The 27,940-nt window shown below is 50.4% G+C and overlaps 2 protein-coding genes across 2 annotated transcripts; both read left to right on the forward strand.

Annotated features, from left to right (window-relative positions):
- Positions 1-1,476: 1,476 nt before the first annotated feature.
- Positions 1,477-26,780, forward strand: TMEM242 (transmembrane protein 242). Its single transcript, XM_007516737.3, has 4 exons — positions 1,477-1,622; positions 2,885-2,985; positions 6,100-6,237; positions 26,165-26,780. The coding sequence occupies exons 1-4, from the start codon at positions 1,544-1,546 to the stop codon at positions 26,261-26,263; spliced, it is 417 nt and encodes a 138-aa protein (XP_007516799.1). The 5' UTR covers positions 1,477-1,543; the 3' UTR covers positions 26,264-26,780.
- Positions 20,576-21,622, forward strand: LOC132542458 (L-lactate dehydrogenase A chain-like). The gene has a single exon (XM_060205055.1). The coding sequence runs from the start codon at positions 20,576-20,578 to the stop codon at positions 21,620-21,622; it is 1,047 nt and encodes a 348-aa protein (XP_060061038.1).
- Positions 26,781-27,940: the final 1,160 nt, after the last annotated feature.

Genomic DNA, 27,940 nt, shown 5'->3' on the forward strand with positions numbered 1-27,940 from the left:
ACACTCCTCAATAAATACTACTAATAATAAACACAGGGCTTGTAACTTTTCATGCCTGGATATTATGAGCCTTATTCTTGGATGGTAAGCTCTAGGCATCTATGATTGTTACATTTCTCATAGGTGATACTGAAAAAAGCTTCTGGAGTTGAGTGGGCTAATACTTAGAGCTGAGTATTTATGGCAAGTGCTCTCCTGCTTCTTTTACCTTCATTTCCTTGGTTGACTCTTACAAAATCTCTCAGGGAGGTCCTCTGTTTGATAGACAAGGGAACTAAGGTTTAGATGGTCTAAATAACTCAACTGAGTTATTAGAGCTGAAACATAGTTTAAGGTCTGACCCAAGATCTGAGTTATTAATTGCATTTAAGACATGTACTATGTGTATTCAATAATCATGGTTATGCTTGAGAAGGCATGTAGCGAGAACCAGAACATCTAAGCAAGAGTAAAGGTCTTCATCCTTACTCCTCAGGAAGTTTGCGGGTTTTTTTTCCCTTTCTCTTTTTTTTTTTTCTAATTAATATTTTGATTTATTGGTGGAGAGAGACAGCTGCAGCCCTGCTTCACCACTTGTGAAGTTTCCCCTGCAGGTGGGGACCTGGGCCTTGAACGCGCGTCCTTGTACACTGTGCACAGCCAGGTGCACCCTTGCCTGTCCTCCTCCACCCCCATGGACTTTTCTTTCAATACAGGATGAGATGGCCTGTAGATGACACTATTTGAAAACATGATGTCAGATGTCTAAGCTGGAAGGTCTAGAAAGATTCTTTTTTTAAGGCTAAAAAAAAATCCTGTTATATTTTTAATCGTTTGCTTTACTGGGAGAAGTGTTGATTTGCAAGACCCTTGCTGGCTCAGGGGCACAATTCCACACCTGCCCACGGGAAGTGTCAACCCACCACACCCTCCACCAACTTGTCCTCATCCTCTCTCAGAGGACACTGGGCCCTCATCACCATTCCCCACTCTTCCAGGCATAATGGATCACTTATGATGACTGTTTAGAAATTTCCCAGCGAAACAAAGAGAAAAGACGGCGGTCTGCTTTAAAAAAAAAAAAATCATTTTTGAGGGGAGTGTGATTCAGGTCCTGGAACATGATAGCAGGGGGGCAGGTAGAGTGTTCTGTGGAAAACAGAAATGTTACACATGTACAAACTACTGTAGTTCACTGTCGACTGTAAACCATTCATCTCTCCAATAAAGAAAAAAGGGAAAGTTGTTATTCTCATTATTATTTTTGTCATTGTTAGTCAGCCTGGGTCCAGGTTTCCCGCGCACCTGCGACCCCTCAGCGCCCCCCAGAGGCTATAGGTTGGGCAATGCAGCGCCCCTCCTCTGGGTGCAGGTCGGTGGGGCTCCCGGGGACAGACTCCGGTGCTGGGCTGCGCGGGAGGAGGGAGGCAGGAGGGCAGCGGTCACTCCCCGGACCTTTATGCAGGTTGCACAGGGAAGTGACCGCGGAACCTTTCTCCTCTGTCTCGCCTACTTTCCAGCCGGAGCGCGTTGCTTCCGCACGCGCTGGGACAGACTTTTAAACATGGCGGGCGCGGGCGGGGAGCGGAGGGCCCCGGGGCTGGAGGCTCAGGCCGCGGAGGACCGGCTCTTCCTGGTTAAAGGCGAGCAGCGGCGGCGGGGCAGCCCGCGGGGTCCGGGGCGGCGATCGCGCACACACGCCGCGTCCTCGAGCCCTGGGGTGGGGAGTGAGGTTGGGGTGTCCCGGGCCGGGATCGCGCTTGGGTGGGGGTCTCCCCATGGCCGGGGTCTGCCCTGGGTGAGATTGGGGTCTCCCCGGTGCTGTGATCTCCCTGGATTGGGGGTCTCTCCAGGGCTGTGATCTCCTTGGGGTTGGGGTCTTCCCAGGGCCGCCGCCCCTGTGGATTGGGGTCTCCCTGTGAGTGGGGTATCTTCGGGGTCACTTGGGTCTCTCCAATGTGGGGGGATTTCCTTAGGGTCTCCTGGGGGGGGGCTGGGGGCTCTCTACAGGACCAGAGTCTCCCTGGGAACGGGGTTTCTCCAGGGTTGGGGGTCACCCTAGGGCTAGAGTCACTGCAGGGCCATGATCGCCTATGGGTGGGTATCGGCTGGGGTCTCCTTGAGGTTGGGGGTCTCTCCAGAGCCGGGGTCCCCCCTGGGTATGGGGGTCTCTCGGGGACGGGTGCATTTTTCTAAGGGCTTAGGGCCTCCCTAGCGATGGGTCTTCTCGGGGTTGGAGTCTCCCAAGAATGGGGTCTCTCCAGGGTGAGGTTATTCCCCTAGGGTTTGGGGTCTCCCCCGAGTTTCGCTATTTCTTGGACTGGGATCTCCCCTGGGCTATTCTGTCAGCGCCAAACTGCCCCACCCTTTCTGCAGTGTCTTTGGTATCTTGTTTTTCTTAACCCTCAGAAAGATTTCTTTTCTTCTCCCTGGAGAAAATTCACTCCGCTGCTTTGGGGAAGGGGAGTCAGAGACCCTACTCTGCCTGGTCTCTGCACTGTGGTTGGATGCTTTAGCGTGACGGGAGGACCCGGAGGGCGAGAGGTCCCACAGATTTCACACCTGCTGCCGCTTGCCATTGACCAGAGTTGCTTAGTTTCTCGACTTTTCACAAGACACTTTAGATGTAATTTATGTTGTACCGGAAACTGGCTTGTGTTTTTTTTATTTTTTTTTAAATATTTTATTTATTTATGAGACAGATAGGTGGAGAGTGAGAAAGAACCAGATATCACACTGGTACATGTGCTGCCGGGGATTGAACCCAGGACCTCATGCTTGAGAGTCCAATGTCTTATCCACTATGCCACCTCCCGGACCACTGTGTTTGTTTTTTTTTAACTCTTTGCTCCCTTCTTCTTTGATCTCTTCTCACCCTCCACTCCCTCTTTCCCAAACCTGACAGGTGGAATCTTCCTTGGTACTGTTGCTGCCGCTGGGATGTTGGCAGGATTCGTCACAACGCTGTCATTGGCGAAGAAGAGGAGTCCGGAGTGGTTCAGTAAGGTCTGTGGTACCCATGTCCCTTCATAACTTTGTTGCCTTTCACAAATAAGTGACAGCTGGTTTGCATAGGGAAAGTAGACAAGGCCAGTCTTTCCTACTGCTTTAAGAAGTGACTTCGGTGGGCAGACAACCTCACCAATATATCCTGCAATCCCACCTCCCCAGAGCCCTACCCCACTAGGGAAAGACAGGGAGTATGGATCCACCTGCCAACGCCCATGTCCAGTGGAGAAGCAATTACAGAAGCCAGAGCTCCCACCTTCTGCACCCCATAAAGAGTTTTGGTCTATGCTCCCAGAGAGAGATAAAGAACAGGGACGCATCCAACAAAGGAGATGGGACATGGGACTGGTGATGGGAACTGTGTGGAATTGTGTCCCTGTTATCTTACAATCCTGTTAATCATTATTAAATCACTAATAAAATTTTTTTTTTTTTTAAGTAAGCCTGTAGGACCAGACAGTGATACACCTGGTTGAGCGCACATGTTATAATGCACAAGGACCCTGCTTCAAGCCCCTGGTCCCCACCTGCAGGGAGGGAAGCTTCATGAGCAGTGAAGCAAGGCTGCAGGTGTCTGTCTGTCTCTCTCCTCTATGGCCCCCCTTTCCATCTCAGTTTCTGCCTGTCTGCTTCCAAAATAAATACATTAAAACAAAACAAAGATATAAGCTTCTTCACAGCCCGTAGATTCATGAGGTTTACAAATTAATCAGCGGTCTTTTTCATTTCCAGAAGCACTTTAGTAGTCCCTTCACCTCTTTCTGCTCTCTCTATTTTAGCAGCTGCAGCTGCAACATTACCTGCAATCAGATGTTTTGAGAAAGAAGACATTCACATGGCTTTCATTGTAGACTACTGCTGTCATGGTCCTGTTTTCATACTAGTCACTGATAGTCCCTTACAATGCCCAATGTACAAATTAAAACCTTGGGGCAGCTAGGCAGTGGTGTACCGGGTTAAGCGCACATAGTACAAATCACAAGGAGCCATGCAGGGAACCCAGTTCGAGCCCCTGGATCCCCACCGGCAGGGGGTTGCTTCACAAGTGGTGAAGCAGGTCTGCAGGTGTCTGTCTTTCTCTCTTCATCTCAGTCTTCCCCTCCTCTCTCCATTTCTCTCTGTCTTATCCAAAAATTCAAAAAAATGGCCACGGGAGCAGTGGATTCATAGTGCAGGCACCAAGCCCCAGTGATAACCTTATAAGATATACACGTATGGGGGGGGGGGCACTGTATATCTAGAGACAGATACTGTGTGTGCTTTTCAGGCATCCACTGGGGGCTTGGAATGGGTCACCTCCCCCTACAAGGATTCAACAAAGTGCTTTCTTGTGCGTCAACAGAGCGAGAGTGAGCGAGAGTGAAAACACATCTGGAGCATACTCTAGTCACAGCAGAACTTTAAATCTGAATCAGCCTTCAGGGACCCCAGAGCCTTGTAGACCACTGGGGGAAAAATGATGTTAATTAATTCTTGATACAACCCTGAGGCATTTCTATCTTAAAATGTTGGGAGGCTGTTCAATTTTTTTTTTTTTAATAGTAATTTGCTACTTAAATAGACTTCTGTCCACCACCCTGGGAATCTTGCTTTTCATTATAACACAGACTAAACTTGCAACCCTAAAGGGCTGGGAACTGATTGACTTGGATGAGGCCAACCCTCACTGCTGTTTTAGGAAAGTGTCATCATTACCAGATGTCCTGTTGGAATGCATCGGGCCGAGTCTCAGGAGAGACAGCTGGAAGTAAGACTAAGTTCTAAACAGACATTCACTTTTCAGTCAGGGGAGACAGGGTAATAGTTCTGCAGAAAGACTCTCATGCCTGAGGCTCAGAGGACCCAGGCTCTATCCCAGGCATCATCATAAGCCAGAGTTGAGCAGGACTCTAGTAAAAAAAACTACAACAAAGAAACTGTGTTGGTATGCATGAGACCCCTTCTGTTTCATTTGGTTTAAATCCCCCCTGCTTAACACTATTCTATTTACATAACCACTTCATTCTATTTACATAACCGCTGTTAACAAGCACCTCCCTCCAGGGCATTGGTTCAATCCCCACTGTTTCATGATATGTTTTTGCTCCACCCCCCCTCCTTGTCACACCCTGATCCCTTCTTTATCACACCCTGATTTTCACCAGTCACTTTTCTCTCCACCCTCTCTATGTCACATCCTGTTTCCACCCTACTTGGGAAGTATATATAAAGACAGCATTATGAGTTTTAGAGTACTGTACTTTGAGTTTTACTTAGCTCGTCTTAGATTGTGCTGCATCCTGCATGAATAAAGAGATACTGCCTACAGCTCAACCATGAGTCCCTGGTCGTCTGTTACCCACTTGTGAAGCCAGCCCGGCGAAAACAACATAACCCGTCGAAAACAACAAAACTGTATGACTGTGAGATTGAAGAAAAAAAAAAAAAAAGGACAGCAGACACATTTTGCATTTGTATAGAAAATGTCAGTCTCAGAAAGGCTGTGGGAGCAAGCAAAATGCCAGGAGAGAACCGGCTGTACACAGTATATGTCTGTGTGGCTAAAATAGCAGCAAAAATATAGATCTACATCGATATATATATATATATATATTTAATATTTATTTATTTTCCCTGTTGCCTTTTTTTTTTATTGTTGTTGTTATTAATGTCGCTGCCAGATAGGACAGAGAGAAATGGAGAGAGGAGGGGAAGACAGAGAGGAGGAGAGAAAGACAGACCCCTGCAGCCCTGCTTCACCGCTTGCAAAGCTTACCCCCTGCTGGTGGGGACCAGGGGCTCAAACCCAGGTCCTTGTGCGTAACGTGCGCTCAGCCAGGTGCACCACCACCCGGCCCCTAGTTTATCTAAAATAATCTGCTACCCTGCTTATTTTAATGTTGTAGCATGGCAGAAGCCCTACAAAGAGTGGTTATTTAAAGGTCCATCTATGTAACAGATATTGAAACAAAACCTTGCCACTGTAGAGACACACACACACACACACACACACACCCTCAGGTGGCCCCAGCTTCCCAGTATATCTGCTCAGAGTCATTAACTGCTAGCGTCGCCCTAACGGTTACTACTTCCATGCAGAGGACTCACCGCAGCCTTTCTGTCTCCTTGCAGGGGAGCATGGCCACCGCCGCCTTGCCGGAGAGCGGGTCTTCCTTGGCCCTGCGAGCCCTGGGCTGGGGCTCCCTATACGCCTGGTGTGGGGTCGGTGTCCTCAGCTTCGCCATCTGCAAGGCCCTCGGCGTCCACAGCGTGAGTAACTAGTGGTCTGTCCTGGACAGATGTAGGGTGATGATTCTGCCTCTGCCAGATGTGCAGACAGCTTGTCAGCTGGCAGGGGATCGGTGGCAGAGACCCATGACTAAATTCTGACTGAATAGCAGAAGCAGCTTCTCTTTGTTGGGAGCTCAGAGAAGTAACTCAAATAACTGAACTCGGTGCATCTTCAATGAGAAATGACAGATCCATCACAGCTCTGTATGAACTGGTGTTCACTCCTCGATCCATAAGATCACCAACTTAGTATGTTGCTTGTCATATGTCATAGGTATACTCGTAAAACCCTTACAATGTTTTTAAAATTATGAAGTTATTTTCCGTTATTGGAAAAAAGCCTAAGAAGCCTGTGTGTTTAATTTATATTCCAAGCTAAAAAAAAAAAAAAGTCACAAATTCAGAATGATTGGTTGTTTTTCTTCTTTCTTTTTTTATTAGTCACTTAAGATTGATTTATGGGAGTCAGGCTAAGCACATGTGGCACAAAGCACAAGGACCGGTGGCTTAAGGATCCTGGTTCGAGCCCCCGGCTCCCCACCTGCAAGGGAGTCGCTTCACAAGTGGTGAAGCAGGTCTGCAGGTGTCTGTCTTTCTCTCTTCCTCTCTGTCTTCCCCTTCTCTCTTCATTTCTCTCTGTCCTATTCAACAACGACATCAAAAACAACAATAATAATTACAACAATAAAACAATAAGGGCAACAAAAAGGAATAAATAAATATTTAAAAAATTGATTTACAAAATCATGAGATAACAGGGGTATAATTCCACACCCTTCCCACCACCAGAGTTCTGTGTCCCCAGTCCCTCCATTGGAAACTATAGTGGTTCTCCCAAGGTCACAGATATGGGTTGACTATTATTTCTGTGACTACTCATATCTATATCTATATGTCACCTTTTCTCCCCTATGACCCTGCCTTCACTTCCTTTCTAAGTCACACCTCCACCTTTTACTACTAAGTGTCCTTTCTTTTATCCTCTTCTCTCTCTGCGTCTTGATGGAATTAGAGTTCAGAGCCATTTGGTCATGGGTTATTTTGTCTTGTTTGTTTTTTAAACAGCTGGTAGGAACTGCAGTGAACCTAACCTTTTTTATTTTATTTATTTATTTTTTATTGCCACCAGGGTTATTGCTGGGGCTTGGTGCCTTCACTGCGAATCCACCACCCCCGGCAGCCATTTTCTCCTTTAATTACAGGACCTGGTGGTCCTCAGAACTTAGGAGATATATCTGTATGTTTTTCCATCTCTGCCCCCATGGCTCAGATGAGGAGTTAAGTGGCATTGGGTGGTTCTTGGTAACTCAGCAAATCCTTCTGAGTATTTTCAGTGTGGGCCTCATCTCCTAACATTATGATGGGCGTGTCAGTGAGCATCACGTCTTTAAAAAAGAGGATTCGCACTGTCCCTCACAGTAGAGCCCGCGGACAGATCTCCAACACCGAGAAGCCTTGCAGAATAATGAACCACTGCTGTTGGGTTGTTGGAAAAGGCAGGAAAAACTCTCTCTATGCAAAAATGCATCGTGATTTCCCTGACAGTGATGTTTGGTCAGACATGCATCTTTCTTCCTTCCTTTCTTTAAAGATGCATCTTTCAAGGCTGTTTTCTTTATTGATTTGTTTATTCGCGGGCCAGACAGGAGTCTTCCCAGGGGCTGTTACTGTGGAAGGCTTGGGTTTGAAGCCTCACTGGCTGACTTCCCAAGCAAATCCACCTCTTGTTATCCTGCACTGCATTTAGAAACTCAGTCATCACTGAGATTGTCTGCAGTCCAGTGCTGGCCACCTTTTTAACCCTTGTCTCCTGCCTCTTGTTGGGAATCGTCATCTCTCTGTGACCAGGGGGGGAAAAAAGGCGGTCAGAAAATACGGGCTGGAAACCAGCCAGGTCTGTGCACTGATGAATTCTCGGGATAATCATTTTAGGTAAAGATGGGTCTGGGGTCAAGGCTGCCTTGAATTTCAGTGTGGCTCAGTTCACGGGACAGGGGCGCCCTCTAGGGGCGGCCACAGAGAGCCGCTGTCTGCTCGGAGCTCCCAGCGACACCTGCTGGCCGGTGCCGGGATGTGCAGACCGGGCTGTGCTTCCTGCCTGCTTTTGCCTGACACTCAGGGCTTTCATTCTCCTCAGAGCCTGTGTGATGCATCTGATACTCAGTGCCAGCTTGCACGGTACCCACTGGTCTGTCATGTGAGCAGAGGCCGTGAAAGAGAGCTCACAGGGCCCGGGCGGTGGTACATTGGGCTGAGTTACAGTGTGTCAGGGCTGCAGGTGTGTCTTCCTCCCTTCCTCTGTAGCTGTCCCGTCCCTCTCAGATTCTCCTTCTATCCTATCAAAGTAAATGGGGGGGGGGGTAAGGAAAAAAAAGTTAAAAAGGAAACAGTGGCTGCTGGGAGCCGTGGATTCATAGTGCCGGCACAGAGCCTCTGTGATCACCCTAGTGGCAGTAAGAGAAAAATTTATTACTTTTAAGGATACATTGTTTTAAAACTCGGATTGACTGCAGTTGGAGGCTTTCTAGATTTCCCAACCTGCGGGGCCTGTGCTGGTAGTGAGTTCTTCTCTCCCGCGTGTCTCAGGCAGAGAGACGGGACACTCCAAAGCCTGAATGCAGGCCAGGAGAGCCGGCCGGACCCGTGTCCACAGGAGACTGGGCCCTGAGCACAGTGGTGTGGTCATCACCTTCCCATAGTCACCCACAGGTGACTTTTTCCTCTCTGTATACAGAGAGTTCAACTTGCCTGGGTGGCCAGCAGACTGGGGCAGAAGGGGCAGATTCTCAAGCCGCTGCCCAAGGCCACTGTGTGTGCTGGGAGAGGGGAAGGTGGCCGCCAACTGCGTTTTTCTTCACCTAGGAAGTCAGTCTTTGCCAGCCTCACTTTAGATGCTCTTGCGACTGAAGTTTACAGAGCGGCGCTCGTTTGCGGGTTTGCTTTACTTTCTCCATGAGGTGAGAGGGATTTGTTTGGCCAGTTTTGGTGTTCCCCGTGGCTCCGCCACTTCAGACCATATTGTTGAGAGAAAGAGAGAGAGAGAGAGAGAGGACAGCAGCAAAGACTCTTCTGTCACCATGACGCCTCCCATGTGCTGTCCCAGGGGAAGCAGGTGCCTCCTGGGAGAGCTGTCTCACTGGCTCAAGTGATTTTATTATTATTATTCATTTATTTTCCCTTTTGTTGTCCTTGTTGTTTTACTGTTGTAGTTATAATTGTTGTTGTTGATGTCATTGTTGGATAGGACAGAGAGAAATGGAGAGAGGAGGGGAAGACAGACACCTGCAGACCTGCTTCACCGCTTGTGAGGTGACCCTGCCCTGCAGGTGGGGAGCCGGGGGCTCGAACTGGGAACCTTACGCCGGTCCTTGTGCTTTGCGCCACATGCACTTAATCCACTGTGCTACCGACTGACTCCCTCAAGTGATTTTTAAAATATATTTATTTATTTATTCCCTTTTGTTGCTTTACTGATGTCATCGTTGTTGGATAGGACAGAGAGAAATGGAGAGAGGAGGGGAAGACAGAGAGGGGGAGAGAAAGACAGACACCTGCAGACCTACTTCACCGCCTGCGAGGTGACTCCCCTGCAGGTGGGGAGCCGGGGGCTGGTCCTTGCGCTTTACACCACGTGCACTTAACCCGCTGCGCTACCGGCCGACTCCCACAAGTGATTATTTTTTAAAGAAAATCATGTGGAGGCCAGAGAGGGGGAGTGGCTCTGTGGCTTGCTCAGGTGAGGCCCTGGCTTCAATCCCCTGCACCGTGTGCCAGAGCTCTGCTCACTCCCTTTCTCTTTCATTAAGGAAAAATATGTTTAGGGTTTACTTTTTAATGAAAGTGGGCTTTGTAGTTTTGACCAGTGTAGAAGAGTAGAGGGAAAAAAGGAAGCACAAGTCACAGGGCCTTACTAAACTGGAATCGGCAAGGAGAAGCTTTTAAAATGGGTGGGGAGACTTTTCTCCAACCAGGGACCATTTGGGTACTTATAATATCAAGTACAGCCATACACAATTATCACCGTAAAAACGAGCAGTCAGGGAGTCGGGTGGTAGTGCAGTGGGTTAAGCACAGGTGGCACCAAGCGCAGGGACCGGCATAAGGATCCTGGTTTGAGCCCCGGCTCCCCACCTGCAGGGGAGTCACTTCACAGGCGGTGAAGCAGGTCTGCAGGGGTCTATCTTTCCCCCTTCTGTCTTCCCCTCCTCTCTCCATTTCTCTCTGTCCAATCCAGCAACAACGACATCAGTAATAACAACAATAATAAAACAGCAAGGCAGCAAAAGGGAATAAATAAATATTAAAAAAATAGTAGTTAATGTTGCTAAGAGGAAACAAAACAAACAAACAAAACCTCCTAGATTTATGTAGTTGCCTTGGCAGGATCAGACCCGATGACTTAGCTCACAGGCTGTTTATGACTCCAGGGTCAGAACCCCCGAGACTCACACACACTCTCTTTCTCTCTCGCTCGCTCTCTCTCCCCACCCCTGGTTTAGAATTTCTCCCATAGCTGTGTTCCTGTGTAAACAGTTCTGCTGTCCTACTGCTCTGGAAATCATTTTCACTAAGTAGCCATGGGGACATCTCTGCACAATTGTGCATCTAAACCTCCATCACTTTAAATGGCTACGCAGCACACTACCGTACGTCATAATTTACACAACCCGTCTCCTGCCGGCGGCATCCAGATGGCCAGTTTCTACAGTGAAGACACCACCAAGAAGTGTCTTTTCCAGTCTGCAGAGACACAAGGAGGGCATTCCTCTCCTTGGTGGAGGGAGTTGTCCCAGAGGCAGGAGAGGTTATAGTTGAGTCAGACTGCTTGTAGAACCGTGTCAGCTCCAGTGGCTAAACAGCCCACCCAGAAAGTTTATACAAACCAGGAGAAAGCTGGGCAGTGCACGCACGTTTCCTCACTCTGTTGCCATTAGTGGCTTCTCCTACCCTGAAATGTTTGCCTGTTAGCTGGGGAGTAATCTCTTCCTTCCTCCTCTGCGTGTCTCTGAGGCCCCTCTTGCCGTAAAGGCTTTTACGGGACTAATCTGTGGTTGGAGTCTCTCCAGCCCACCTAGCCGCTGCCTCTGCCGATAAAGGTTGATGCTTTCTCAAAAGCCCAGAACACTTCTAAAAGCAACACATTAATACATATACATATCATAGCTTTTTTATTTTCATTTTTTAGGATAGAGAGAAATGGAGAGAGGAGTGGAAGATGGGGGAGAAAGATAGACTGCAGACCTGCTTCACTGCTTGTGAAGTGACCTCCCTGCAGGATCCTTACGCTGGTCCTTGCACTTTGCGCCACCTACACTTAACCCACTGCGCTACTGCCTGACTCCCAGAACACATTAATATTTCAAGTATCTCTCTCTCTCTCTCAAAAAATGCAAACAAAGAAACCTTCACTTGATTTTTTTTAAAGTTTTGTTTATTTTTATTTATTTGCCCTTTGTTTGCCCTTGTTGTTTAACATTATTGTGGTTATTGATGTCCTTGTCATTGGATAGGACAGAGAGAAATGGAGAGAGGAGGGGAAGACAGAGAGGGGGAGAGAAAGACAGACACCTGCAGACCTGCTTCACCGCCTATGAAGCGACTCCCCTGCAGGTGGGGAGCCGGGGATTCGAACTGGGATCCTTCAGCCGGTCCTTACGCTTTGCGCCACCTGCGCTTAATCCGCTGCGCTACAGCCCGACTTCCCACTTGATATATATATATATTTCCCTTCTAGGGCCATCTTGGCTGTTCTCTAATAAAAGTCTTGTCTCCAGCTCTGCCTTTGGTAGCAGTCACCAGTATGTGGAGACTCAGGGTCCCCTCTAACTGCCTCATGACCTCTTACACTTCAGTCTCTCTCCTGCCTGCTTTTTGCTCACTTGCAGTTCTGCCACGTTCTGACGTCTGGTGTTAGGCACCCGCATTCCTCTGTCATTGCCCCAGGTTCTCAGACTCACGGGTAAGATGGAGCAGAAACCCCCAGGGGCCAGACTGGGTCTTCCTACTCTCTCCCCACAGCTGGGAGTGGGGAGGCCCAGCCCCTGGCCTGCCTCACTCATTCATCTCAGATGAAAACATCCTGGAGGGAATGCTTGGGCCCCACCTGCAATAAAAGCATGTGGGAAAACCCTTCAGAGCCTGTGACTCTCCAAGGAACCTAAGGAAGGAAATAAGTACACGTACTGCTCCAGTCTTCTCGGCACTGTTCAAAACTGACCTGAGCCTCCTGGCCAGTGATCCGCGGGAAGTGCTTCTGAGCAGCCATTTCCTCCCTGCTCCCTCCCTCGCCCAGTCTCACCTCAGGGCCCCCCCAAGCCCCCTCCCAGCCTCTGCCCCCCAGGAAGCAGGTGACCTCCCGATTCTCCCTCGGGCCCTGCCTTGCTCCCTATCTCCCTCTCTCCGACAGTTACTGTCAGAGACGGCTCCATCTGTCAGGCCCTCTCAGGCCTTCAAACAGCTTAGGCGTCCAGAAAGGTTTTCCAGGAATCCTTTCAGGATTAACTGGAAGCGCCTTGGCCTTGCGCCTCAGTGCTGCTCAGGGCCCGTTGGCTGTGCTGAGCCGCTTGGACCCCCAGTGGGGAGAGGCGGCAGTGTGGCCCGCCCAGCTCAGTTGAAAGCAGGAGATGGGACCAACCTGCCTCCTTTTTTTTTCTGTCCCTAGAATGGGGTGTGTGTGGGCGTGTTGGCATATTGCCGAGAATCCTCTTTTTAAAACCCACCAGTTTCTTTGAAGGAATAAAACAGCCCTCCACCGCAGCACTTTCTGAAGCCACAATGATCAAAGCCCTCTTGTCCCCCAGCTGCCACAAATCAGGCTTAATCGCCTCAAGAATGTCCTCCCCCCGCCTGCTGCCAGGCTGGAGCTCCGTCCTTGATGTCACCTGGGGGGGGTCTCTTTCCCTTTGTTCTCGGCTCTTACACATAGTCAACGACTGCCACCTCTCCAGATTCAAAGGAGGTCTCGAAACTTTACATCAGGCTCAACCTGACGCTGTTGACTGGCTACGGAAGAAGGGCAAACGCTAGAAGAAGAACACTGAGCTTAGGAAATTGGACTCCCACCGACAGTTGTCCCCTAATAAAGTCTCAGAGCATGCTTGCTTGCTTTCTCCTTAAATTTGATTTTAAAAGGTACCTGTTACTGGTGATTCTCCAGCTAACATCCTAAACCTCTGTGAAAAAGCACACAGACCTTGATGTGAACCGGCTCCCAGTCTCCTGCAAGGCCACGTGTCCTCTGCAGTTCCATCTCCCTTACTGAGGTATTCCTAACAGTTTTTAAGAAATCTCTCTCTCTCTCTCTGTGTGTCTCTTCTTAATGTGCCATTTCTCCCACAGTGTTAACTGTGCTGAACAGAGGTTCACTTTATCCAACTGAAGAGTCTGCTAAACCATTCACTCAGCCCGTGTGACTAGATCCTGGCTTCTGTCGTCTGGCTCCTTCTGGAAGTTCTCAATCCTGTTTGCTTCTCGGCTGTCCTTTCCTCCTGGGAGATGCCGCAGGCTTCCGTGTGCCTCCCGCCCTTCCCCTTTCGCTTCCCTCCTTCCCAGGTTCCATCCACTCTGGGGACGCCATCCACATGTAGTTACCGCCCTAAGAATTAGAAAAGAAAAAATTATCTTTATCTATTTGATAGATAGAGACGGCCAGATAGCAAGAGGGGAGTGGGAGCTAGAGAGGAAGAGACAGGTACCTGCAGACTTGTTTCCCAGCTAGAGAAGCTTCCCCCTGCAGGTAGGGGTCCGTGGGTCTAACCCAACAACTTGTACATTGCAACACGTGTGCTCAACCAGGTGCACCACTGCCCCCTCCCCCCGGCCCTAAGAATTGGGGGCATCTTCCTGTCCCAGCACCTTCACAACCTACCTCTCATCCCCCCCCCAGCCTTTGCTGGTGGCCAGTTTTTCCCTCTGCTGTAACATCTAGAGCTGGACTCTGGCTTCTTCCACCTCTGAAACCCCTCTAGATAGTCGAGGTCGTTCTCCTCCTCCTCTCCACTTGCCTTCTTCCTAACATCAAAAAGGTCTCCAGAGAGAGTGGCCTGCCTTCGTCGCCTACTCTTACTTCTCTCTGCCCTCTTGCACCCTGGTCAGCCCAGCCTAGCACCTGCTGGGCAAAGTCAGACCTCGGCCTGTGGGCCTCCGCTTCCCTCGGGGATGAAGTGCACGTTCCTGCAAATGGCTCCCGAGCCCCTCTGAGCCCCTCTGCGGTCTCTCCCCTGCTTCCCCGTTAGCACCCACCCACAAGAAGGCTGCTGTCTGTCTGTGGTTGTCTCATCTGCAAAAGCCCCACTGGCATATGTTGGGAGGGGCAGCTCACTGGGGCCACTTCCCAGCTCCCTTCCAGGGGCTCTAGACAGACTCCTCCATGGAGGAGCCACAAAGAGAGAGTCATGTTTCAGGGAGAAGCACTGATTGGGAGAAAGGAAGGACAGAAAAGGAGAAGAAAGTATAAGCCATGCAGCCATGTAGACCCCTAGAAAGAGAAATATTAAGGCCCTGGCCTGCCCCGGCCTCCCCAGCTCTCTGGTCCCTTCTGGGGAAGGCAGGACCCTCAGGAATGAGCTTCAGCCTCTGTCTCCAGGGTCCCCTCTACCTCCATCTGCATGTTGTGGCCTTTGCAGTCAGGGAGGGAGGGAGCCGGGCAGGATGTGCAGACACACTGGGCTTCTGGGCCTGACCTGGGCCTGCTCCTGGCTGCTGCAGAGGAGGGTGCTGCCCTCCGTATAGTGGGCAGAAGCAGGGAGGGGCCCTGTGGAGAGTGTGAACAGCACTTGGGGTGTGTGTGTGTGGGGGGGTGTCACTGGAGTCCTGGCTTTTGCACTTGACACTTGCTAACCACCCCCCACCCTTTTCTCAGCCTAGCTGGGACTTTGAGGCAAACTAATTTTTTTTACCTATACAAGCTGGCGTTGCTGTTTTGCCAGTTTTCACACTCGACTTCAACTGAACATCACTCCCACATATACAAGCATATTTCTGTAGCTCATTTTGTTTTGATTGGATTTTTTTTTCTGGCAAGTTCATGTAAATCTGATCTCTAGATTTCACATGAGTGAGACCATCTGGTAGCTGTCTTTCTTCTCTACTTACTTCACTAGGCAGCATCCCCTCAGGTTCCATCCATTTTTGGCCCAGGGACATAATATCATTTTTGATGGCAGAGTAGTATTCCGTGGAGTATATATCCCGTAACTTTCCCAGCTCGCTTTTTAAGAACATGTTGTTGCTGAGTAATCTGCTACTTTCTCAAGCTGCAGAGCATAAATTGGGTGAATCAATAAGCCAGTCTCCGTGCACATAGTGTCTGTAACCGTAGTTAGCTGCCACCGGTTCCTACATGTGATTAGGGGTGTTGAAACACAGGCTGACGGAAGTAGATAGCACTGGCGAGCTGGAAGGCCTTCGCTTTTCATGCCTTGTGCCACAGGCAGCTGTTTTGCCTTTTTAATCACGAGGGCAAGCTGATCTCTCTTACAGCACGTCAAAATTCTGTGTCACAGAATGGATTTATTTATTTATTATGTCTTACCAGAGCACTGCTCAGCTCTGGCTTATGGTGGTGTGGAGGATTGAACCTGGGACTTCAGAGGCTCAGGAATGACCGTCTATTTGCATAACATGCTGTCCACCCCACGCCTCACAGAATGTCTTTAAAGAACAAAATGAGGGGAGCCAGGCAGTAGCACAGCAGATTAAGCACACGTGGTACAAAGCGTAAGGACAGGCGTAAGGATCCCGGTTTGAGCCCCCGGCTCCCCACCTGTAGGGGAGTCGCTTCACAGGTGGTGAAGCAGGTCTGCAGGTGTCTGTCTTTCTCTCCCTCTCTCTGTCTTCCCTTCCTCTCTCCATTTCTCTCTGTCCTATCCAGCAACGACAACATCAATAACAACAACAATAATAACCACAACAATAATACAGCAAAGGCAACAAAAGGGAAAATATATATATATTTTTTGTTCTATATATATATATATATATATTGTTCTATATATATTTTTTGTTATATATATATATATATATATATATATATATATAACAAAATGAGATTCTAGTAGTTTGTCAGTAGAGCTTGCCAGGCTGTGTTTCGGTGCTTGAGTGCATGAATGGAAAACTGGAGTCAGTGTGCTTTCTGAATGGACATCAGCCCTTTATTCAAGTCAGAAGACAGAGCTGTGTGGCCCTGTCTTTGTCCTTCCCATAGCACTCTCAGCACTGCTGGCAAAGGAAAATACTCTCACAGTCGGGGTTGTATAAGGCCCCTACATGAGGATCGCAAAAGAAAATAGACTTCAGCACCTCTAAGCCACAGAATTGCTCAGCGCAGTACTTTGCTTTAAAACTACAATTTACAAACTAGGAATTTCCCATCACGCAGAAGTCTTGAGATGATTCTGCCCTCTGCTTGCATCCTGGCGAGTTTAGAGCCTGTTCCAGTTTATAATAGTCACACTGCTTGATTCTTTTTCTCCTCCTCGTCGGCTTTTTTCGTCCTTTTTCAAATTGAGCTTCCAGTGCTAATTGTCTTTGAAAGCTCTGCAAAGAACACAGCACCTTAAATAACTTTGGGGGGTGAAGACGTTCTGTCCTTGCACACTTGCTTAGCTGTGTTTCCAGCACTGTGGAATTGCTGTTTGCTCGGACTTGCTGAAGGTGAGGACTGGTCGTGACATAGCTAGCAAATCTTCTTGCCTGCCATGAACTTCACCTGAAATGTTTCTGTCGGTCTTGCTAAGAAAGCAAGGTGTAGGGCACCTACACCAGGCGCTATTTTCAAAGCTTTGCTGCTGTAATAAGTAATCCCGTAGTACAGCTCAAAAGTAACCGAAGAGCGAGACCTGAGGCCACACAGAGGGCAGGGAGTTACGTTTATTTCACGTTAACGGGTTACAGGCCGGTTCCTACCAGGCCTGCACACGCTCGTCCCAAAGCACCCAGCTTTTCGCAGTTTCACACTGGGCGCAGCACAAGTTACAAACAGTGTCTGTTCTGTCATTGTTGACAGTAAGGGTGAGAGCAGGTTGGCTACCATCAGAGCCCGCCACTCAGATGCTGGAATGGAGAAGTGGGCGTCCACCAGGAGCCTATACACTTCTCATTTCATCACCAGGTGGATTCTCATCTCTGAGCCCCCAAACTTTAGTTAACCCAGTTCTGTAGTTATTTACTAGGACCTTTCCACCACAGACATGCACTGAGTCTGAAGATAGGGAAGTACTGATGGCTGAAAGGTGATCTCTTCCGTAGTGAGCGTCTGTAAGTGATCACACTGAGTTGTGATGAATCACAGTGGAGAAAGGGCCTGCAACTTTAGCAGAGGCTTTCTGGAGTTGGGAGGTGGCATCAGAGACCAAGCGGAGCCTTAGTTGAACCTTCTACGTGCAGTGCGGCTGCTCCTCTTCACTTCCTGCTTCCTCCCTAGTGGGCTCGCCAGCAGCATCACGGCCAGTCCCCCCCAGCAGCTCTAATGAGCTGCATTTGGAATAGTGACTGGTTTCCATTTTAGAAGGATACGGAGCCACCCCAGACAGGAGGTCATTAGTGACCGTCTTGCCACATTTGGCATCACACTTCCTTGAGCGACCCAGATCTGCTCTGAAGATCAAGTACATTTCTTCATCTTTGTTCATCCTTTTCTTAACATTTATTGCAAATAAACTGCTTTGTAGGGAGTCCGGCGGTAGCACAGCGGGTTAAGCGCACGTGGCACAAAGCACAAGGAGTGGCGTAAGGATCCGGGCTCAAGCCCCCGGCTCCCCACCTGCAGGGGAGTCGCTTCACAGGCGGTGAGGCAGATCTGCAGGTGTCTGTCTTTGTCTTACCCTCTTTGTCTTCCCATTTCTCTCCGTCCTATCTAACTACGATGACATCAGTAACAACAGTAATAACTACAACAATAAAAAACAACAAGGGCAACAAAAGGGAAAATAATTTTTTTTAAGTTAGAAAAAACTGCTTTGTTTGAGGTCTTTTATTATTTTGGAGAGTGTTCTCCCCACCCCAATTGATTTAGTCGTCGGTCAACGGGAAGAACTGAAGAGGCAGCTATCATAGATATTTTATTTCTGAAGAGGAAGAAAATTACTATAGCAAGAAACCATCTAGCTAAGAGTCTTTATGTCCTTGAATTTCATCCTCAAGAACACTTATCTTGGAAAATGACTAGATTGGTCAGAGGAATGATCATAGGGACAGGCATCAGGTGGAAACATTTCAGGTTATGACTGGGATAAAAGCTATCAGAAGTTGATCTTCGAAAAGAATCCCCCTAAATGCTAGCCAGCATTAAATAAAGATCATCTCTCTTATTGATTTTTAAAGACTTTTTTTTATGAGACCAAGAGACCTGCTCAGCTCTGGCTTATGCTGAGACTATGTGTGTAGGCCTGGTGTTCTTCCCTGAGCAATCTCCTTATCTAAGTTTTTAAATTCCAATTTGTTTTAAAATTTGAATTAGACACTTTATTTATTTATTCTCTTGTTGCCCTTGTTTTATTGTTGTAGTTATTTTTGTTGTCGGTGTTGGATAGAACAGAAAGAAATGGGGGGGGGGGAGAAAGATAAGACACCTGCAGACCTGCTTCACCCACCACCTGTGAAGCGACTCCCTGGCAGGTGGGGAGCTGGGGGCTCGAACCGGGATCCTTACACAGGTCCTTACACTTTGCGCCACCTGCGCTTAACCCACTGTGCTACAGCCCGACTCCCTTTAAATTCTAATTTTTAACAATCAATGGTTACCATAAGCCTGGCCACCACCATAGACAGAAATCATGTACGTGATACTCTTATCATTCCACTTATCCCAGGATTTGTGACTAAATCCGATTAGACAAGCGACACGAACAGGACTGCAGAAACTCCACTGTTGGCTCGGTTTCCCCTCACCAGCTCATCCATTTAGTGTTCCTCTTGTCTTGTACTGCATTTCGGTTACAAAAAAGATGAAAACAATTTTTCAAGTCCTAAGTAAAGATTAACTTTCTCAAGCATCCCTATTCTAAATCTTAACCTCTCCTCCCCTTCCTTGATGATGAAGGGTCTGTGTAAACCAAGAGCCCCACTAGAGGAAACATTTTGTTCTTTTAGAACAAGGAAAGAAGATGTGGAACCACTGCATGGTCAAAAGTTCTGCTTATAAAGAGGGGGAGCAAGTGCCACCATTTTTATTTAGACATTTGTGTCTTACTGAGTTCAGCAGGGCAGATATGTCATCAGATGTAAAGTCGACAATGTCCTTAAAACACTTAAAAAGGATGTTCCTAAGACACAAGAAAAATGCCATGGGAAGTAAGACAACAGCTAGCCTGTGATTTTAGGTAGTAGTTTGTCTTACTACATTAACCAACAACATGATTTCTGCTGTGATGAAAAGTTGCCATTTTAGTGGTCCGGGAGGTGGCACAGTGGATAAGGCATTGATTGGACTCTCAAGCATGAAGTCCTGAGTTCAGTCCGTGGCAGCACATTTACCAGAGTGATGTCTGGTTCTTTCCCTCTCCGCATGTCTTTCTTATGAATAAATAAAATCTTTAAAAAAAAAAAAAGATGCCATTTTAAGGACATGCAAGACAATTGTTTTAACAGAAGATTACAGTATCACCAGTATTTGAGGCATCTTGTTTTAGGGGTCATTTTTGAGCAGGATTCTCCATCGCAAGCTCTCCTTTGGCCCGAGAACAGCAACCTGTCCTCAGAGTCTGGTGTCAGGCGAGCTCCCAGCGGACCCCTCCCAAAGCTGTCACCATGAGTGACATACAGGCATGGAAGCCTTTCCAAAAAGCCTTTCCAAAAAGTCTCCCAACAGAATACAGCAGGAACCAGGAGTCCCAGATCTGCGGGTGCAGGGAGACTTGTGTCCTTCGCTTTGGCCTGGCCTGCAGATAACTGGACTTTTCCATGTGTGCATCATGGGGGACGAGGGCATTTTTACTTGACCTGCACCCTAAGCATTGTAAGCCCATATTCCAGAGGTCTGGGTTGGCCTGCCACATGTGTTCAAAAGTGAGAAGAGCCCGGTGTTCGGGAGCCTTTGGCTCGGCAATTCTCACCGGTCCTTCCAGACTTACCTCCCGGAGGCGCCACGTGGAAGCCTCGGCCAGGACACGTGACTTGAGCCTGCCGGTGCTTCGCTTGCCCAGTCGCAGTCGCAGGCTCAGGGGGCCGCTTGGAGCGCCCGCTTTTGCGCAGACGCAGTAGCTGCCCGAGGGTGTCCAGCAGCCCGCCGCGTGACCCGGGCCAGCCTCGCGGATGCGCCGTTTCTGACCCTCCCCTCGTCTAACCGTCTAACCGTCGAGGCGCCCCGACCTCCGTCTCCATGAGCCGACTGCTGGCGGCCCTGCGCTCGCCCGGGGCGCGGCGCCGGGCTTCGGCGGCCGCCCTGTGCACGGACGCCAGGTCGGAGCTGCTGCAGCCGTGCGCACAGGCCCCGGCGGCGCCCCGCGCGAAGGTGTCGGTGGTGGGCGCGGGCGCGGTGGGCATGGCCTGCGCCGTGAGCATCCTGCTGCGGGGCCTGGGCGACGAGCTGGCGCTGGCGGACCTGGACGCGGCGCGCGTGCGGGCGGAGGTGCTGGACCTGCAGCACGGCGCCGCCCTGGCCCGCCTGCCCGCCGTGGTGGGCGCCGGCGACCTGAGCGTCACGGCCGGCTCCCGCCTGGTGGTGCTGTCGGCCGGCGCCCGGCAGCGGGAGGGCGAGTCGCGCCTGGCGCTGCTGCAGCGCAACGTGGCCGTGTTCCGCGGCCTGGTGGCCGACGCGGTGCGCCTGAGCCCGGCCTGCACGCTGCTCGTCGTGTCCAACCCGGTGGACGTGCTGACCTACGCGGCCTGGCGCCTGAGCGGCCTGCCGCCCGCCCGCGTGCTGGGCAGCGGCTGCAACCTGGACACGGCGCGCCTCCGCTTCCTGCTGGGCCGGCGGCTGGGGCTGCACGCCGAGAGCTGCCAGGGCTGGGTGCTGGGCGAGCACGGCGACTCGAGCGTGGCCGTGTGGAGCGGGGCGCAGGCGGCCGGGCAGCCGCTGGCGGCGCTGGGCGGGGACCCGGCGCGCTGGGCGCAGCTGCACCGCGACGTGGTGGCCGGCGCCCACGAGGTGATCCGCGGCAAGGGCTACACGTCGTGGGCCATCGGGCTGTCGGTGGCCGACCTGGCCGAGAGCCTGCTGCGCGACCTGCGGCGCGTGCACCCGGTGTCCACGCTGGCGCGCGGGCTGTACGGCGTGGAGGCCGACGTGTTCCTCAGCCTGCCCTGCGTGCTGGGCGGCGGCGGCGTGGCCGACCTGGTGAAGATCCGGCTCAGCCCCGACGAGCGGGCGCGGCTGCGGAAGAGCGCGGACACGCTGTGGGCCGTGCAGAAGGAGCTGCGCTTCTGAGGCCGTGCGGTTGGCTGGCTGGCTGGCTGCGTGTCCGCCGGTCCGTCCGCGGCCCCCGTCCCCCCCCTCGACGCGCACGCGCGGCCTCTGCCGACTCGCCGAGCCTCGGGGTCCAGGTCGTTGCGGTTTCCCGAAAGTTCTGGCTGTTGCCATTAAAGATTTCTTCCTGCCGGCTGCCTCGCGTGCCCCTCTGTGTGTGCCGTGTGTGTCTGTCGGTCCGTCTGTGCCCCCACCCGCACAGTGTGTGTGTGTGTGTCTGTCGGTCCGTCTGCGCCTCCACCCGCACAGTGTGTGTGTGTCTGTCTGCTCCCCCACTCGCACTGTGTCTGTCTGTGGGTCCGTTTTCTCCCCCAATCGCACAGTGTGTGTGTGTGTCTGTCCGTCTGCTCCCCCACTCGCACAGTGTGTGTCTGTGTGTGTGTGTGTGTCTGTCTGCTCCCCCACTCGCACTGTGTCTGTCTGTCGGTCCGTCTGCTCCCCCACTCGCACAGTGTGTGTCTGTCCGTCTGCTCCCCCACTCGCACAGTGTGTGTCTGTCGGTCCGTCTGCGCCCCCACTCGCACAGTGTGTGTGTGTGTGTGTGTGTGTCTGTCTGCTCCCCCACCCGCAGAGCGTCACTTTCCCTGCCCCGCAGGGCCACCCGGAAGGTGCCTGGCCTCACGGTGGGGCAGAGCTGCAGGGCCCGGTGACGGAGCGCGGCAGCCAGGGCGGAAAGGTGCCGGCGAGGGACTTTGCTTCTGAGTCTTGCTGCCTTTCTCTCCTGCTGAGCGAGGAGGGCAGGTAGACGGACACCTGCAGCCGGCCTCACCACTGCCCTGCGGTCGTGGAGCCCAGGGCGGCCCTGCCGGGCTGTGTGCCGCTGACACCGAGCGCTGCGGAGGAGCCGAAGTCACCTTCCGCCCCAGTGATGGCGCCAGTAACCTAGAAAGAGAGAGGCAAAGGCTGTCGGCTTCATGCTCGCCCTCGGACCCTACCACCTGAGCTGCCCTGCCCTCGTCTCTGCGTGGTACCCAGCCACCTGGTACAGGGCCCGGCCGGCAGGCAGGGGCGCTCAGCTGGCAGGTGCTGTATTTGCTGCCCAGCTAACAGGATCTCATTCTGGGCTTTTGCTTTTTGTTTTTGACCTTGCCTTTTTTCGTTTATTTTACTAAGAGGTGCGGCGGGGGCGGGCGGTAGCGCAGTGGGTTAAGCGCACGTGGCGCAAAGAGCAAGGACAGGAGTAAGGATCCCGGTTGGAGCCCCGGGCTCCCCACCTGCAGGGGAGTCGCTTCACAGGCCCTGAAGCAGGTCTGCAGGTGTCTGTCATTCTCTCCCCCTCTCTGTCCTATCCAACCACGATAGCATCAATAAAAAATGGACAACAAAAGGGGTAATATTTTTAAAAGGTTGTAAAAAAAAAAAAGATGCGGAGAGAAAGATACAGCCCTGCTCAGCTATGCCTGATGATGGTGCTGAGAATTGAACCTGGGACCATGGAGCCTCAAGTATGAGAGCCTTGCAGAACCATGTTGCTGTCTCCCCAGCCTTTTGTTTTCAATTTTAAGTGAGGAAACTGAGTCCCCGGGCTCTTCAGAATATAATAGCCGCCACACCCAAAGGCTTTTTCATCATCAGCCCTTTCTAACTGAACATCGTTCTAACCCCACCACTAATAAATAAAAAAGGTACCCCACCAATGTGTCCTGGAGCTCCGCTTCCACAGAGACCCACCCTACTAGGGAAAGAGAGAGGCAGACTGGGAGTATGGATCGACCAGTCAACCAACGCCCATGTTCAGTGGGGAAGCAATGACAGAAGCCAGACCTTCCACCTTCTGCAACCCACAATGATCCTGGGTCCATGCTCCCAGAGGGATAAAGAATAGGAAAGCTATCAGGGGAGAGGGTGGGATATGGAGATTGGGTGATGGGAACTGTGTGGAGTTGTACCCCCCCAACCCTATGATTTTGTCAATGTCTCCTTTCTTAAAAAAGGAAAAGGCCAAAGAACACATAGCTGGTACTCTGCTGTGAAGCCGTCTACCTCCTGTGTGTTAATGCAGAAACCCCCCGACAACAGCCAACTGCCATGGAGCTGGGCCCCAGGGTAACACTGGGTATTCTCATCACCCAGCCTGGGCTGGGGAGATAGCCCAGTGTCAGAGCACAGGACTTGCATGCTTGTCAGAGGCTCCAAAAGTCCCAGGTTCGGTTCCCAGCACTGCCATGTGCCAGAGCAGGGCCCTGGTTTCTCTCTTTCATCCTCTATCTCAAATCTTACGTGAAAAAAGGAAATGCTTAAAATATTTAACCCTATGAGAAATACGTTAAAAGAGGAAGGAGGAGGGGATTGGGCAGTAGCCCAGCGTGTTAAGCGCACATGGTGCAAAGTGCAAGGACCAGCATAAGGATCTCGGCTTGAGGGCCCCCCCCCCCCCGGCTCCCCACCTGCAGGGGAGCCGCTTCACAGGTGGTGAAGCAGGTCTGCAGGTGTCTATCTTTCTCTCCCCCTCTCTGTCCTATCCAACAACAACAGCAATGACAACAACAATGACAACAACAGGACAATAAAGTGGGGAAAATGTCCTGCAGGAGCAGTGGATTCATCGTGTAGGCACCAAGCCCCTGGAAGCAAAAAAAAAAAAAAAAAGAGTAACAATGGGGGAGGGAAACCTTTAAGAACGGAATAAAAATCACTCATTTGAGTCATATAAATACAAAAAAACCCAAAGACGTTAAGGGACATATACTCAATGGAACACCTCTCAGCAATTAAAAAAAGACTATATTGTGACCTTGGGGACAAAAATGGATGGCACTGGAGGTGATTATGCTTAGTGAGGTAAGGAAGTGAAGGACAAGTACCGGGTGACTTCACTCATGAAATATAGAAAATTGAAATATAGAAATACTGAAAATTGAGAGGGCCAGGTGGTGGCGCACCTGGTTGAACACACATGTTACAGTGTGTGAGGTCCCAGGTTCCAGCCCCTGGTCCCCACCTGCAGGGAGAAAGCTTCATAAGTGGTGAAGCAGAGCTGTAGGTGTCTCTCTGTCTCGCTCCCTCTCTATCTCCCCCTCCCCTCTTTGTTTCTGGTTGTCTCTATCCAATAAATAAATAAAAATAAAGAAAAAAAAAAGAAATACTGAAAATAGACTGGGCAGTGGCGCACCTGGCTGAGCACACGTGTTACAGTGCACAAGGACCCAGGTTAGATTCCCCCAGTCCCCACCTGCAGGGGGAAAGCTTTGCGAGTGGTGAAGCAGGGCTGCAGGTGTCTCTCTATCTCCCCCCAGCTCCTTGATTTCTGGCTGTCTATCCAATAAATAAAGATAATTTAAAATTTAAAAATTTGCAGCCTGGGAGTTGGCACTGTGGATGAAACACTGGATTCTCAAGCATGAGGTCCTGAGTTCAATCCCCACCACTGCATGTGTCAGAGTGATGCTCTGGTTCACATTCTCTCTCTCTTCAATAAGTATTCAATAAATAAATCTTGAAAAAGAATTGAAATACATAAACTTGAAAAAGTGTCAACTGTGGTCTGGGAGGTGGCGCAGTGGCTAAGGCACTGGATTCTCAAGCATGAGGTCCTGAGTTCAGTCCCTGGCAGCACATGCACCAGAGTGATGGCTGGTTCTTTCTCTCTCTCTCCTATCTTTCTCATTAGTGAATAAGTAAAATCTTTTTTTAAAAAACGTGTCAGCCCCTATCTAAGTCTTTGGGAGAACTATGGTGGTTATTAGTGTGTGGGGGGGGAATGGGGGTTCAGAACTTTGGTGATGGAGTGGTGTGGAATATAATCTTATAAATCATTATTAAATCACTAATAAAAACAGAATATTTTCCAATCTCCCCTCTGCTCTAACTCCTGGGCTCTTCTGGTTAAACCTTTGATGTAGAGGGGGCTGGGCGGTAATGCAGCGGGTTAAGCGCATGTGGCACAAAGCACAAGGACTGGCAGAAGGATTCTGGTTCGAGTCCCAGCACCCCACCTGCAGGAGGGTCACTTCACAAGCGGTGAAGCAGGTCTTTTTCTCCTCTGTCTTCCCCTCCTCTCTCGATTTCTTTCTATCCTACCAACAATAACAGCCACAGCAAGGGCAACAAAATGGGAAAAACAGCAGTGGATGCTTAGTGCTGGGACTGAGCCCCAGTGATAATCCTAGAGGCAAAATAATAATAGTAAAATAAAATAATTAAAAAAAACTTTGATTCCCCATAATGGCACATAAAATAAAAATCCTAGTTTGTGATTCTTTATTAACTCCTGGACTGAGGTAATTTTCTTCTCACCAGCTTCATTCAGTCATCAACACCATCCGTCTCCATCAGGTTCACCTCTCCCCCCCTGCTTTGTCATCGTGTGTGTGTGTGTGTGTGTGTGTGTGTGTGTGTTCACCAGTACCCTACTCGGCTCTGGCAGAGGGTGGTGCTGGGGATTGAACCTGGGACCTTTGGTTTCTCAGGCATGGAGAGTCTTTTGCAGAACCATGATGCTGTGCCCCCAGCCATCCCCTGCTTTGAACCTTCAGTGACCCACATTATTTTCTCTCCTTTCAGATGAAAGACTTCCGGAGTAAAATGCAGTCGGTGTTTCCAGGCATTCCCAAGAACCCCAGGCCAGCTGTTGAGTGGGAGGAGGCGTTGAAATCCAAGTGAGCCGAGAGTGTGGTGGCTGAATTCCAGCAGGACCCTGCTGAGAGTGGGACCTCAGACACGTCGCCGCAGCAGGGGCAGTGGGGCTGACGCCTCCTCGGAGCACAAGGGCATCATAGACCGCACGCTCACGCTGCTTCCCATCTAGGCATCTGTGTGTCAGCAGAGGGCAGAGTCTTCCCACAATTAGGATATCTATTTAGAAACAGTCATATATATAATACATATAATAATATATATTTATATATATTATTACTATTATTATTTTACCAGAGCACTGCTCTGCTCTGGCTTATGGAGGTGCAGAGGATTGAACCTGAGACTTCAGAGCTTCAGGCAGGAGAGTCTCTGCATAACCATTGTGCTCTCTGTCCACCCACGCCCAACCATACTTCTGTACCGAGTGCATCCTGAGGGTGGATACTTCTGTTTATGACAACAGTTTAAGCCAAGTTTTATACCTTAAAGAAAAAAAAAAACTAGACTAGGTGATGGTCTTTATAAAGGGACTTGAAGCAGCCCTGGGTGTGTCCGCTTACATCCGTCTCCACAGCAGCCTGCATCGACAGTGAAAAGTTTATCAGAACCTGGAAGACACGTGCTTTGGTCGCGCTGACCCAAAGGCCCACACCAGGGCCTGGGAGTAGGGTGCACGTGGCCCTGGGTTCAAGTCAAGTATGTAGGAGCTGGACAGCACCAGGAGAGCTCCATGAATGGGAAGCAGGGCTGCTAGTGGGGTTGTGGTTTCTGTCCTGTGTCTCTCCCTCTCCTCTCTTCACTTTTATTTTGAGGTATTATTATCTTCTGATTCGTTGAGACACAGACAGACAGAGCAAAAGGCAGGAGTGAGCGAAAGAAATCACCACACCAAAGCCCCCTCCAGACCTGGACTTGAATCGTGCTCATGGCAAGGCACCGCACTACCCCAGAGAGCGATTTCATTGGCCTCTTCCCTGTCTCTCTCTCTCTCTCTCTCTCTCTCTCTCTCTCTCGTTCAAGAATACAGAGCAAAGCAAAGACCCAGGGTGCTGCCCAACGATACTACACATGCGTGAGGCCCTGTGTTTATTCCCAAGCGCCACACAAACCAGTCAGGGCCGGGTGGTGGAGTGTCTGGTTGAGTGCATGTGGCACAGTCCACAACAGCCTGGTTCAAGCCTCTGGTCGCCACCTTCAGCGGGGAAGCTTTTTGAGCACTACAGCAGGTCTGCAGGTGTCTTTCCTGTCTCTCTTCCTCTCTATCGTCCCCTCCTCAACTTGTCTCTTGTATAAAATAAATAAAAGTAATCAAAGCCTTTTACAAAATTACAGCTCTCGGGCTGAGGAGATAGCATGACGGTTATGCAAACAGTCTCAGGCCTGAGGCACTGAAGACCCCAGGTTCAATCCTCAGCACCGCCATAAACCAGAGCTGAGCAGTGCTCTGGCTAAGAAAAGAAGAAAAAGGGGGGGAAGTGGGGGGCTAGGTAGTGGTGCACTTGGTTAAGTGCACGTATTATGCACAAGGTCCTGGGTTGGAGCCCCTGGTCCCCACCAGCAGGGGGAAAGTTTCACGGGTGATGAGGCAGGGCTGCAGGGGTCTCTGTCTCCCGCCCCCCCTCCTCCTCAATTTCCCTCTGTTCTATCAAGTAGAATTATTATTATTATTTTTTTTTAATTAAGGAGCACGGCTCTGGTTCC

This window comes from Erinaceus europaeus, chromosome 13 (genome assembly GCF_950295315.1).
Source record: "Erinaceus europaeus chromosome 13, mEriEur2.1, whole genome shotgun sequence".
NCBI classification, from domain to species: Eukaryota; Metazoa; Chordata; class Mammalia; order Eulipotyphla; family Erinaceidae; genus Erinaceus; species Erinaceus europaeus.